Source organism: Hylobates moloch, unplaced genomic scaffold, assembly GCF_009828535.3.
Source record: "Hylobates moloch isolate HMO894 unplaced genomic scaffold, HMol_V3 SCAFFOLD_8, whole genome shotgun sequence".
NCBI lineage: Eukaryota > Metazoa > Chordata > Mammalia > Primates > Hylobatidae > Hylobates > Hylobates moloch.
This window is the reverse complement of record NW_026652283.1, coordinates 110,145,182-110,157,885: the sequence shown is the minus strand read 5'-3', so window position 1 is coordinate 110,157,885 and position 12,704 is coordinate 110,145,182. Positions and strand designations below refer to the sequence as shown.

At 46.1% G+C, this 12,704-nt stretch overlaps 1 protein-coding gene across 1 annotated transcript in view; it reads left to right on the top strand.

Moving 5' to 3' along the window:
• Positions 1–2,330, top strand: part of SH2D4A (SH2 domain containing 4A) — a 75,248-nt gene extending 72,918 nt beyond the window's left edge. Inside the window, exons 8-9 of the mRNA XM_032162338.2 lie at positions 818–1,041; positions 2,036–2,330. Coding sequence (XP_032018229.1) covers positions 818–1,041; positions 2,036–2,128 — 317 coding nt within the window. The 3' untranslated portion in view covers positions 2,129–2,330. The remainder of the gene's footprint in view (positions 1–817; positions 1,042–2,035) is intronic.
• Positions 2,331–12,704: the final 10,374 nt, after the last annotated feature.

Here is a 12,704-nt window from a genome sequence, read left to right as displayed (position 1 = left end):
TCCATGACAACAAAAGATGTCTCTTGGACACTGTCCTGGTTGAGAACCACTGTCCTAGACCAAGTCAAATCACTCCCCAGGCCACTGAGTCCTTGTTGGTAAACTGAGGTAGCCTGGGGAGAGTATCTTTAAATCCCCTCCCAGATTTAACATTCCCAGGATGACCATCAAGGTGTCGGTTAGACCCTCATAAACCATCTAACAAATACCTGTGTGTTGCTCTAAATGGGTGTATAAGTAGAAATAAATTCTTTTTGTGAGACAGAGTCTTGCTCTGTCGCCCAGGCTGGAGGGAGTGCAGTGGTACGATCCTGGCTCACTGCAAGCTCTACCTCCTGGGTTCATGCCATTCTCCTGCCTCAGCCTCCCAAGTAGCTGGGACTACAGGCGCCTGCTACTGTGCCCGGCTAATTTTTTGTATTTTTAGTAGAGACGGGTTTCACTGTATTAGGATTGTCTCGATCTCCTGACCTTGTGATCTGCCCACCTCGGCCTCCCAAAGTGCTGGGATTACAGGCGTGAGCCACTGCGCCTGGCCCAGAAATATTTTCTTCTTTTAAGGTTGACATTTAAGCTCTCATGTATACCTCTATACATGATTTTTATACAGTTTGCCTCTATAACCTGTTCATGTCTAATTAGCAAATGCCAGAAGAATATTCCGTATTCCTAAGAAGCCCAAAAGAGACTTAAAATTGCTCTTATTGTGTCTTATTTAGGTGTCATTGACTCTTCATCCATGAAGCTGGATTTAACAGAGGAGAGTTTCCGGAATGATTTGCCTGAAATACCTGCCTTTTTTTTTGCTTTGCCACAGGAATTCTCACACTCAAGAAAGCAAATGAACTTCTTCTGAGCACAGGCATGCCCGGCAGTTTTCTCATCCGAGTCAGTGAAAGGATCAAAGGCTATGCCCTGTCCTATCTGTCGGAGGACGGCTGTAAACATTTCCTCATCGATGCCTCTGCAGACGCCTACAGCTTCCTGGGCGTGGACCAGCTGCAGCACGCCACCTTGGCAGATTTGGTGGACTATCACAAGGTGAAGCAATGCTTAAACTTAATTTGCCTTCTGAGTTACTGTCCTGTAGCAGCTCTAACAACGAATGACAGTTACAAAGAAAAGGACTAAGACAAGTACCAGGGAGGGGGCGGGGGTGGGGGCTTGTCTTTGACAATTCTTCCTGATATTCAGGATTGTTAATCACATTTCATTTATCTTAGAACCTAGTTCTTCCTTAAATACTCAGGGAACCCCACTGGGGCAGAGAATACAAGAAATGCTAAAGAAAAGCTGTACCCACATGGATCACATATGACAGCAATCCCCAACCTTTGTGACACCAGGTTCCTGGATGACAGTTTCTCCGTGGACTCGGTTGGGGGATGGTTTCAGGATGATTTAAGCACATTACATTTATTACACATTTTATTTCCATTGTTACATTGTTATATATAATGAAATAATTATACAGTTCAACATAGTGTAGAATCAGTGGGAGCCCCGAACTTGTTTTCCTGCAACTAGACAGTCCCATCGGGAGGTGATGGGGGACAGTGACAGATCATCAGGCATTAGATTTTCCTAAGGAGCACACAACCTAGATCCCTCGCATGCACAGTTCACAATAACGTTTGTGTTCCTATGAGAATCTAATGCTGCCACTGATCTGACAGGAGGCAGAGCTCAGGCTATAATGTGAACGACAGGGATCAGACGTAAATACAGATGAAGCTTCACTCCACTGCTCACCTCCTGCTATACAGCCCAGTTCTAACAGGCCACAGACTGGTACTGGTCCATGGCCCTGGGGTTGGGGACTCCTGACCTATGAGAACAGCCTTAAGTTAGAACTCAAGCCCTGGAGGGAAAGACAGTACCTGGCCGCGTTTAGATAAATGCCTTTTAAGATGATCATAAACCACAAAAGCTTTGTGTAAATCATGGGTAGGCAGCTAGTGATGTCCTCTGAGGAAGCAGGAAGAGCACATGGTTACTACTTACACTATCTGACCCTGTGCCTTCTGATTGACAGGAGGAACCCATCACTTCCCTGGGGAAGGAGCTCCTCCTGTATCCCTGTGGTCAGCAGGACCAGCTGCCTGACTACCTGGAGCTGTTTGAATGACAGCCTCCATCAGGGTCATCCTACAGCCTCCAACTGGGCTTTCCCCTGGACAAACGCCACTGCAACACTTATGTGTGAAGCCAAAATCACCCTGCGGCAGAGCCAATACTGATCAACTGAAAGTATCCATGGAGTCCTCATTGACACCTCTCTTCTGCACAAATACTGGAATTCAATGTCAAGAGAAAATGACCTCTGCTCAAAAGGGAGAAGAGTCTCAATTTCAGCAAGTACCTGTCACGAAGGGTATGACCTTAATGATGTACATAAAATAAAACAAACGAAGAAATGGAAACCTTTTAGAAATTAAGGTGTACTTGAAAACGAGTATCTTTGTGAATTATCATATGACCCCTGCACTCCCTCTGGATCATCTCAGGAGGTTTCAGGGGCCTGTTGACATGAAGTTTCATGTTGGCTTTGGAATGGTAGCAAAAGCCTTTCCTGGCTGAGATGATGCTTCAAACACACCTCACTTATTGTACATGTTGGAACCAGGATATGAGAGACATAGAAAAACAGAAGTCATGAATGTAAATGGAATGAGAAGTTTTAAAACATAGGATGAAAAGCTTAACATGCATAAAAATACAGATGGACCTGCAGGAAAGTGAGCAAACATCGCTGAGTTTGTTTCCTTGTTCTGGAGAATGGGGCCAGGACTGGCCTGACCTCCCCTGGATATACTCTAGAGTACCCCAAAAGCATAAAGAATCTGCACATGTATTTTTCTTTTATCAGTAATGCTTAGACAAGAACAGAATAAGCAGGCTGTTTGGATGCTACTTGTGGTGGAATCTGTGTTCCCCCAAAATATATGGTGAAGTCTAACCCCCTATCCCCGTGAATGTAACCTTGTTTGGAAATAGGGTCTTTGCAGATACAGTCAAGATGAGGTCACACTGGATTACGGTAGGCCCTAAATCCAATGACTTGCATCCTTAGGAGAAGAGAGAGTTTTGGTAATAGACACAAATGCAGTCGGAAGAAGACCAGGGAACAAGAGGCAGGTTGGAGTGATGCAGCCAGAAGGGAAGGGACAGCAAGCATCGCCGGCCACCAGCAGAAGCCAGCAGAGAGGCATGGGACAGGTTCCCCACAAGCCTTAGAAGGAAGCATGGCCCTGACTTCAGAATTCCAGACTCCAGAACTGGAAGAATAAATTTCTGTTGTTTTAAGCTGCTTAGTTCATGCTGATTTGTTACTATAACCCCAGAAAGCTAATACAGTCGTTTATGTAATTACATAACCTGACACACAAGATCGACCCATTCATTGCTGCCCAGTCCACCATTTTCATAATGAAGTAGAAATGGGAGGTAAGAAAAACATTCCAGCCAGTTCCATTTAGCCCTGGGACACATATTTGTCCCATTAGGAATCTTATGCCCTGCTGCACCCCCCCACCCACCTTGGTCCAGTCCCAGTCGGGGGAACAGCCTCTGGACAGGGACTGAGGTGGCTCTGAGCCACTGGAGATCATTTTTCTGGGAGGATGGAGATTGGCTAGTACCTGTGGCCTAACTCTGTAGGTCAACACTCTTTTACATTGCCTTTTAATAAAAGCAGAATGATACAGCAGTGTGGTTACGAGCTTGTTGGTTGCATACAGCACTCACTGGTCAGTGAGTAAAATGTAGCCAGAGAAGGGGATGGTTGGCATGTGTATTCTAATGAGAAAGATGATGAGGATTATTATTTTTAGAGACAGGGTGTTGCTCTGACACCCTGGCTGGAGGGCAGTAGTGCGATCACAGCTCATTTCAGCCTCGAACTCCTGACATCAAGCAATCCTCCTGCCTCAACCTCCCAAAGTGCTAGGATTACAGATGTGAGATACTATGCCAGGTCGAGATAGCTTTTAAACATAGATCACTGTTTAACTCTTTCTTGAAATGTTCCGTGTGGTTTATATTATTAAACTATTGTAAGGATCTATCTCTTTGCTTTTGTTCCTATGATTCAACAATCATAGCATTATTGAGAAACTTCTCATCTCTTCCCACCATTTTCTGTGTAATCTTGGACAGGACGTCTTATCCCTGAGCCTGTTTTTGCTTCTGAACAAAAAAAAATATGATTTAACTGGGTTATCTTTATATTTTCATGCAATTCTTAAATTTTAAGGTTCCAGTGCTTCTCACTGGAATGATGGAAAGTACCCCCTTGTCACTAATAATAAGGAAGACGTTAAGATTCCAGTACTGGCCAGGTGCGGTGGCTCATGCCTGCAATCCCAGCACTTTGGGAGGCCAAAGTGGGTGGATCATGAAGTCAGGAGTTCAAGACCAGCCTGGCCAACATGGTGAAACTCTGTCTCTACTTAAAATACAAAAATTAGCTGGGGACGGTGGCATGCACCTGTCATCTCAGCTACTCAGGAGGCTGAGGCAGGAGAATTGCTTGAACCTGGGAGGCGAAAGTTGCAGTGAGCCAAGATCACGCCACTGTCCAGTCTGGGCTACAGAGCAAGACTACGTGTTAGGGGGAAAAAAAAAATCCAATACCCCCCTGAGCCTACATTTATCTTGTAGGAAATAAGTGTGGCCATATCCAGATACAACTACACAAAGCAACATCCTATTAAAGGAAGATTTAGAAAACAGGAAGTCGCGCAACCGAATTAACCCAATATGACAAAGGGGAGCAGATGTGGGTTCCGGACTAGTTTATCCTGTTGGTTGCTGATAGAGGAATACACTGTCCAGTGTTGGATGATATGATGGCACAAATGATACTTGAAATTCTTAGGGAAGGAGAATGGTTTACAGATTTCAGAACCTGAATTCAACTGAATGGCGTTCAGGAGGCCTGAATTGTCATCCGAGCTGTGCTGTGGTCTCTGTCTTGCCTACATCTACCCTGAGTTATGGTCTAAGGTGAAGATGTCCAAACTCTGACCCTGGTCTCCTCCTCCTGTTGCCTCTGCAAGCCCAGCTCCTTGACCTGCCTGCACAGGGTTTCTGGGTCTAGGAATGCTGCCTTCATGTTACTGTCCTGGTTCTCAAGCCTAGAGGCTCTGGTCTGCAGACCCTGATGCACTGGGACTGTGGCCAAATACTCCCTGCCCATCTAGATTCTTCTCTCCCACAATTCTGGCATCTTCCTCCCACAGCCATGTAAGATTTTCTGGCTGCCACCGTATTGCCAGATGCTCACAGACCCATCAGGTTACTTGCAAGGACCCTGCTTCTGACCTCCTGCCCTACCCTGCTGCAGTAGGATGCACAAGGAAGGTGGCTTGGCCCTGAGTGTCACCAGCAGTGCTAGGCAGTCTCAAAAAGTGTTTTCTGGCTGGGCACGGTGGCTCATGCCTGTAATCCCAGCACTTTGGGAGGCCAAGGCAGGTGGATCACGAGGTCAGGAGATCGGGACCATCCTGGCCAACATGGTGAAACCCCGTGTCTACTAAAAAAAAAAAAAAAATACAAAAATTAGCTGGGCTTGGTGGCACATGCCTGTAATCCCAGCTACTCAGGAGACTGATGCAGGAGATAGATAGCTTGGGAGTCAGAGGTTGCAGTGAGTCGGAGGTTGCAGTGAGCCGAGACCACTGCACTCCAGCCTGGTGACAGAGCAAAAGTCCATCTAAAAAAAAAAAGGTGCTTTCTGGCACAAAGCTTACCCTAAAAATGGAGAAAACACAGGGCAAGTTAGGAAAAAAAGGATCAGAGAAAGAAAAAAGTAGGTGGATAATCGTCAGTCAGGTCACCAAAAATACGTCCGGGACATTTCCACCCAAAATTGCCTATCTGAGCTAATGCTTCGGAATTAAGCATCCTTTGCTAATATGACATGAAATCTGCTTTTAGACTAAAAAAAGAAAACTTGATGGCTTAAAGTTTTGCAATTGCCACCTTTTGTAAAGGCAGTTTTCTTAATGCACTGGAGTCCCAACATGTTTTATGGCCCACACATACATATTTTGGGGCTCCTGCTATCTGGTGAGAGAGAAGACACAAATGCATGGGTTATGCATGGTTATGTTTCCATGGGGCCTCTTTGCTTTCATATTTATCCAGAACGTGGTAGATGCTTTCCTTTCAGGCTGCAATTCACAGGGTTTGTTTTGTTTTGTTTTAGAGCATACGTTTTCAATGACTGTATCTTTAAATAATCTGTTTGAATTTAGTTTTTCTCTTCCTTGGGAATAGCTATAAATGTTGGATTTTTCTTTGCTTTTCATTCGGTATTCTCACCCCCATTGTTTTCATCTCTCCCTTCTTTTCTGTTGTATTTTAGGAGAGCTCTTACATCTGTCCTTTCCCCATCAGCGATTAAATTTTCTGCAGTGTTAATTCTGCACTTCACTCCCTCCAGGTGGATTTTAGTACCACTTTTACATCTCTAGCTACTTGCCATCCTACCTTCTCTCCCTATGCAGGGATCTTTAGGCTTCCCACCGCTTCCCCAGACTGACAATTGTCAGGAAGCTTGAATGATAAAAGTACCCTGTTTTAATTGTGGTAAAAGCACATGATTTGATAATCAGGCTGCTCAATATAGTAGAGAGCAGGCCCAGCAGGTTTGGGGTGTGGTCCTGGCTATACCATAACTAGCTGTGCGGAGTCATTAAAGAAAAACAGTAACTAAGCCTGTCTGAGCTTCAGTTTCATCTCTCAGACAGTCGTTACTAAAGTCACCTGGGTTCTGACGATTAGGAAAGAAATATGTTAAATATCCGGCACAGAGAAAGCGCTCCATGGGCCCAGCATGGTGGCTTATACCTGAAATCCCTGCTCCTTGGGAAGCTGAGACAGGAAGACTGTTTGAGCCCAGGATTTTGAGACCAGCCTGGCCCACATAGTGAGACCCCATCTCTACAAAAAATACAAAAATTAGCCAGGTACGGTTGGCATGTGCCTGTAGTCCCAGCTACTCAGGAAGCTGAAGCCACAGGATCACTTGAGCCTAAGAGTTCCAGGCTGCAGTGAGCTATGATTGTACCAATGCACTCCAGCCTGGGTGACAGAGTGAGACCCTGTCTTTACAAAGAAAAAAAAAGAGAAAAGAAAGCCAGCTCTCCATAAATAGTAATTGGGTAATTGCATTTTCCTTTACCTAGTGAATTGTGAGTCCAACAAAGCCAGGATCCTTGCACTCCGGCCTTCCCCTTTGTCAACGCAGTTTATGTGACCACCGGGCTGTTTATCCCCCACCCTTGTTTCCTAGAATTTCTGGGATCAGTTTTCAAAAGGAAGGGGAAATTTCTGAAGAGTAAGGGATATAATGACGGACCACACAATACATTCATTTGCCAGCTGACCTGCAGAGAATCGGCTCACTCTGTGCCCGGTGAGTCCCGGACAGAGGCTGCCATGGATGGCTGGCCCTCACTGAGTCCCTGGGGCGACTGTGGAGGCTGGAGAAGGGTCTTGAAGGAGCACAGCCCTACTTCTCTCCCCAGAGCAACACCCACCCTTCCCAAGCTGTGACGTTCCCCAAGGCGGCCCTGTCCTGCCCCTCCTCCCCTATGGTTCTCTCCACCTTCTTGCTAGAATAGCAGACACGCCAGACACAGCCGAGGAGACACTGGGGGTGACTACGCCAAAGGGCATGTTCAAAGGATCACTAATGCACAGTTTGAAAGGCACCTCTGCTGACAGAGGCACAGAGGAGCTTTTTCTAATGTCTGATTTTGACAATCCCCAAATTAGCAGTAACCAGTTTTTACCCCCAAATCAGCCATTGTCAAACTAGCTCTGTTGCCTTGGGATTCCTGATTACAATCCCCAAGTATTTGCCTCCCGTTTAGACCAAGAGACATTACAAACCCAGCTCCCTTTGGGATGAACTCTGCCTGTCTCCCAGCTAGGTCAGGCAATGCCAAACAAGCTCCCCCACATTCTGTTTTCCTCTGTCTAAATCAACTTAGGCTTTTCTTCAATTGGAAGGATGTTTCTTCTTGAAATCTTCCCACCAATGGGGTTGAGATCCTGGGAGCCCTGCATGGGCCTGCACCTCAACAACCAAACAGAATGGCAAATGCCTTGCCCTGCAGGGGTGCCCTCCCAATGGTGTGGCAGTGCTCCAGAAAAGCTTCGCAACCAGGCTGCTCCCTGCTGCTCCCAACAGACCCCCATGCCAGGGGTGTGATTTTGACATAGCTTCATTCGAGGCTGATAAAGAAAAAACAAGTTATGTAAATAAGCTTTTCCTTCAGCCTTTCTTTGAACTTAATTTGGGTGTTTTTCTGGTTTTTTATTGACTTATTTAAACCATTTCAAATGAACTTTAACATCCTAGCAGGCCAGGTGATGTTTACTGTTACTGTTTTGAAACCCTGGAATGACAGGGTGAGTTGGCAATGGGGGTAGAAGCTTTGGGAATCACAGTGGAGGTGGAGGAAGCGGCCTGGCAGGGCTGCACTTCATTTCAAGCTCAAGTATCTGACTCAGGTTGATGAAGAATAAATCCAGTTCACCACACATCCCACCCAGGCTGAAGGGCATTCGGTAAGTCCCAGACAGAGGCTGCCATGGATGGCTGGCCCTCACTGAGTCCCTGGGGCGACTGTGGAGGCTGGAGAAGGGTCTTGAAGAAGCACAGCCCTACTTCTCTCCCCAGAGCAACACCCACCCTTCCTAGGCTGTGACCTTCCCCGCAAGGCGGCCCTGCCCTGCCTCTCCTTCCCTATGGTTCTGTCCACCTTCCTGCTAGAATAGCAGACATGCCAGACACAGCCGAGGAGACATTGGGGGTGACTACTCCAGAGGGCATGTTCAAAGGATCAGTAATGCACAGTTTGAAAGGCACCTCTGCTGACAGGGAAGAACATATTCTGTGTGTTGGAAAAAACTACCATCAAAACCCTCCAACCAACTGGCACCATCCCCATCGTTTTTGGCAGCAACAGCAAAGCATGGAGCCCTGCCAGGAGAAACAGCTTTGAATTAAAATATAAAGCTAATCAGAATATGGATCACACAAAGCTGCCAGTCATTTGATGTGTGTGGGGAGTAAAACACCCCTGCCCTGCTAAGAAACTGCCCAAGGTCATTATCTCTAATCAGCAATTCTCACAAACAGTATCAAGTCTTTTTTTTAAAAAGCAAGTATTCCCACCTGCCATCCCCTCCTACTCAAATCATTTTTCTTTTTTTTTTTTCTTTGTTTTTGAGATGGAGTCTCAGTCTGTCACCCAAGCTGGAGTGTAGTGGCACGATCTCAGCTCACAGCAACCTCTGCCTCCCGGGTTCAAGCAATTGTCTGCCTCAGCCTCCCAAGTAGCTGGGATTACAGGCACCCACCACCAAGCCTGGCTAACTCTTTTGTATTTTTAGTAGAGACAGGGTTTCACCATCTTGGCCAGGCTGGTCTTGAACTCCTGATCTCATGATCCACCTGCCTCGGCCTCCCAAAGTGTTGGGATTACAGACATGAGCCACCACACCCGGCCATCATTCTTTCAATGTAACATGTTGGAATCCTGCATGAGAGCCAGATTCCAGAGCTTTGATCCTATATGGAGTCCTAACACTGCCAGTCATTGCACAGTGGCTGGAGGGGGTGGTCAGATGCCTTAGCTGTTCCTCGATCCCTGTGTTACCAAGCTTTCTTCCCTTGTTACGTGATTTCTCAGGTGGGACTAGAGAGCAGAGAAATGGTGAGAAACTGAGAATCAAAAACAACAGGCTGGCAACTTACCCTAGGCCAAAGCTCATTCCCGCAGACCTTCCAAATCCATCTGGAGCTGGGCATGTGATGGGTCATGGTCAGGAACAATGATGGTCATATCAGCCCTGAAGCTGGCTATTTGCTGGCTGGATCTCTGGGCAAGCTCTTCAACATTTCTGATGCTCATTCTCTGCACCTGGAAAATCCAAGTAATGATATTATCTAGCTTAGAAGTTTGGAGTAATGAACATAAGCTTACTAGCTATGCTCCTGACTTCAAAAACCTGTAAAGACTCCCAGCTGCCTAGGAGGGTATCAACTCCGTATTACTGAGCGTGGAATGTAAGGTAGAAATTACCCATTAAATTTCACACTCCTAGTAACCCTTCTCCTTCAGATAGATTAAGTTTTGACAATGACAAAAAGAACAACAGTGTACATGATGGCTTCATAATCTTTACTGCATTGCCTATAATAGCCATCTGATTATATCCAAGCAGCACCGGGCATACCAAGAAGCTTAACAGACACTGCCAGATACACAGTTGTACATGAGGAATTGTGTGCTGAATACTAATAACTAAACACCTACCATGTGCCTGATGTGTCCTAAGTGCTTCATACATATGAACCCATTTAATCTTTAAAACAAATGCACGGCCGGGCGTGGTGGCTCACGGTTGTAATCCCAGCACCTTGGGAGGCCGAGGCGGGCGGATCACGAGGTCAGGAGATCGAGACCACGGTGAAACCCCGTCTCTATCAAAAATACAAAAAATTAGCCGGGCGTGGTGGCGGGCGCCTGTAGTCCCAGCTAGTCGGAGAGGCTGAGGCAGGAGAATGGCGTGAACCCGGGAGGCGGAGCGTGCAGTGAGCCGAGGCTGCGCCACTGCACTCCAGCCTGGGCGACAGAGCAAGACTCTGTCTCAAAAAAAAACAAAAACAAAAACAAAAACAACAATTGCATGATATACAAGGATTGAATCCATCACCCTGAATGAGGACATCAAGGTACGAAGACATCTAGCAACTCCTTTAAGATCCTGTAAATTGCAAATAAAATAACTAGACTCTGAACCCAGTTTGTCTGGCTGGAAAAACCATGATATCAACTACTGTACTGCGCTGAACCTTGATTATATAAAATTAGATAAGATGATTTTTCCTGAAACAAAAGCATTACTAAAATTAGACTCTGGGTAGCTATTTTCCTATGCCTGATCTTCATCACATTTATAAGTATAAAGAGGGGCTAGGAAGTAGATCACTGCAGAAAAAACAGCCCAGGTAGCCCAGGTATGTCACTTAGAGGCAATGATGTGTGGATATAATTTAACAATAGGCCAGGCCTAGGCGCCCAGGGGTGGTAAGGATGGCTGATTGGTAGGATTGGCCTATTGCCAGTTTCCATGGTGTAAATACTCCCACCGTGATGGATTTCAAGCTACCAGCCTGTCAACACGGAGTGAGGACTGGGAAGAAATGCTTAGAACTGGCTCCCACGAGGCTGTACCGGTACACCACTGCCTGGAGAAGACCTCCAGTGTATTAGAAAGCCCAGCTCAGTAAGATAACCTGTGCTGGTCACTGGACAATTTAGGGATAGGAACAGAGAAAGCATGCAGAGTTGGAAGGGGCCTTAGGCAAGCCCAAGACTCACTGTTTCCTCAGGAGCATCCTTGAGAATGTGCGATGTGACAGGGTTCTTGAAGCCACTGTTCCGATACTGCTTTCCTTTGCTAAGTTTAAATTCCAGCCTCCTAATTCTGATGTTTTCGTGGGACCTTCTACAATCCTTCTTTTCTGTATGTCTTGGGCAGTCAAAGGGGGTATTCTCCTCTAGCATGTTGCTAAAGAGGGCCTCTACCCTTTGATAAAACTGTTTTACCTGAATAAGCTTTAAAAAAGAAATACCATAGTTTAATATTATGCTGTTCCGTCTCATGAGCTACTCTCCACAACTTTAAAAAACCCAATTCTTAACTACACAGCCATAAAAAAGAAAAAAATTATGTCTTTTGCAGCAACATGGATGGAACCGGAGACTATTATCCTAAACGAATTAACACAAGAACAGAAAACCAAACACTGCATGTTCTCACTTATAAGTGGGAGCTAAATTCTAAGAACCCACGAACACAAAGAAGGGAACAAAAGACACCAGGGCCTACTTGAGGGTGGACTGTGGGAGCAGGGTGAGGACTGAAAAATACATACTGCACTTATTACCTGGGTGACCGAAGAATCTGCACACCAGACCCCTGCAAGACACATTTGACCCATGTAACAAATCTGCACAGGAACCTCCTAAAAAGTTGGAAAGGAAAAAAATTCTTCACCACTGTCTTGGGCATCTGTGATATGCAATTTAAACAAGTACAAAAATGGCTGATGAGCCCACAGAGTGCAGCCTGGATGGGACCCCCTGTGAGACTCTTAGACCTGCCCAGTTCCACGGTCAGAATATTGGATTGCCACTGCCAGCCTTGTTAGAAATGCATCCTTCTTACGCTTGGAGGATATGGACAAGAGCGTGCAGGTCACTCACCACAAAACCATCAGAACCATAGCAGAGACAGGCCAAACACATGCCCTGAAGTTACTAGTATCATCAGAGCATATGAAAATATATATGTATTTGAGACCAGGTCTCGCTCTGTTACCTAGGCTGGAGTGCAGTGGTGCAATCAGGGCTCACTGCAGCCTTGACCTCCTGGACTCAAGTGATCCTCCCACCTCAGCCTCCTGAGAATCTGGGACTACAGGTGTGTACCACCACACCTAATTTTGTATTATTTGTAGAGACAGGGTCTCACTATGTTGCCTGGGCTGGTCTCAAACTCCCAGGCTCAAGCGATCCTCCCAGCTTGGCCTCCCCAAATGCTGGGATTACAGGCATTAGCCACAGTGCCCAGCCACACATGACAGTATTAAGCACAGAGCTGAAAGGGGCCTTGGA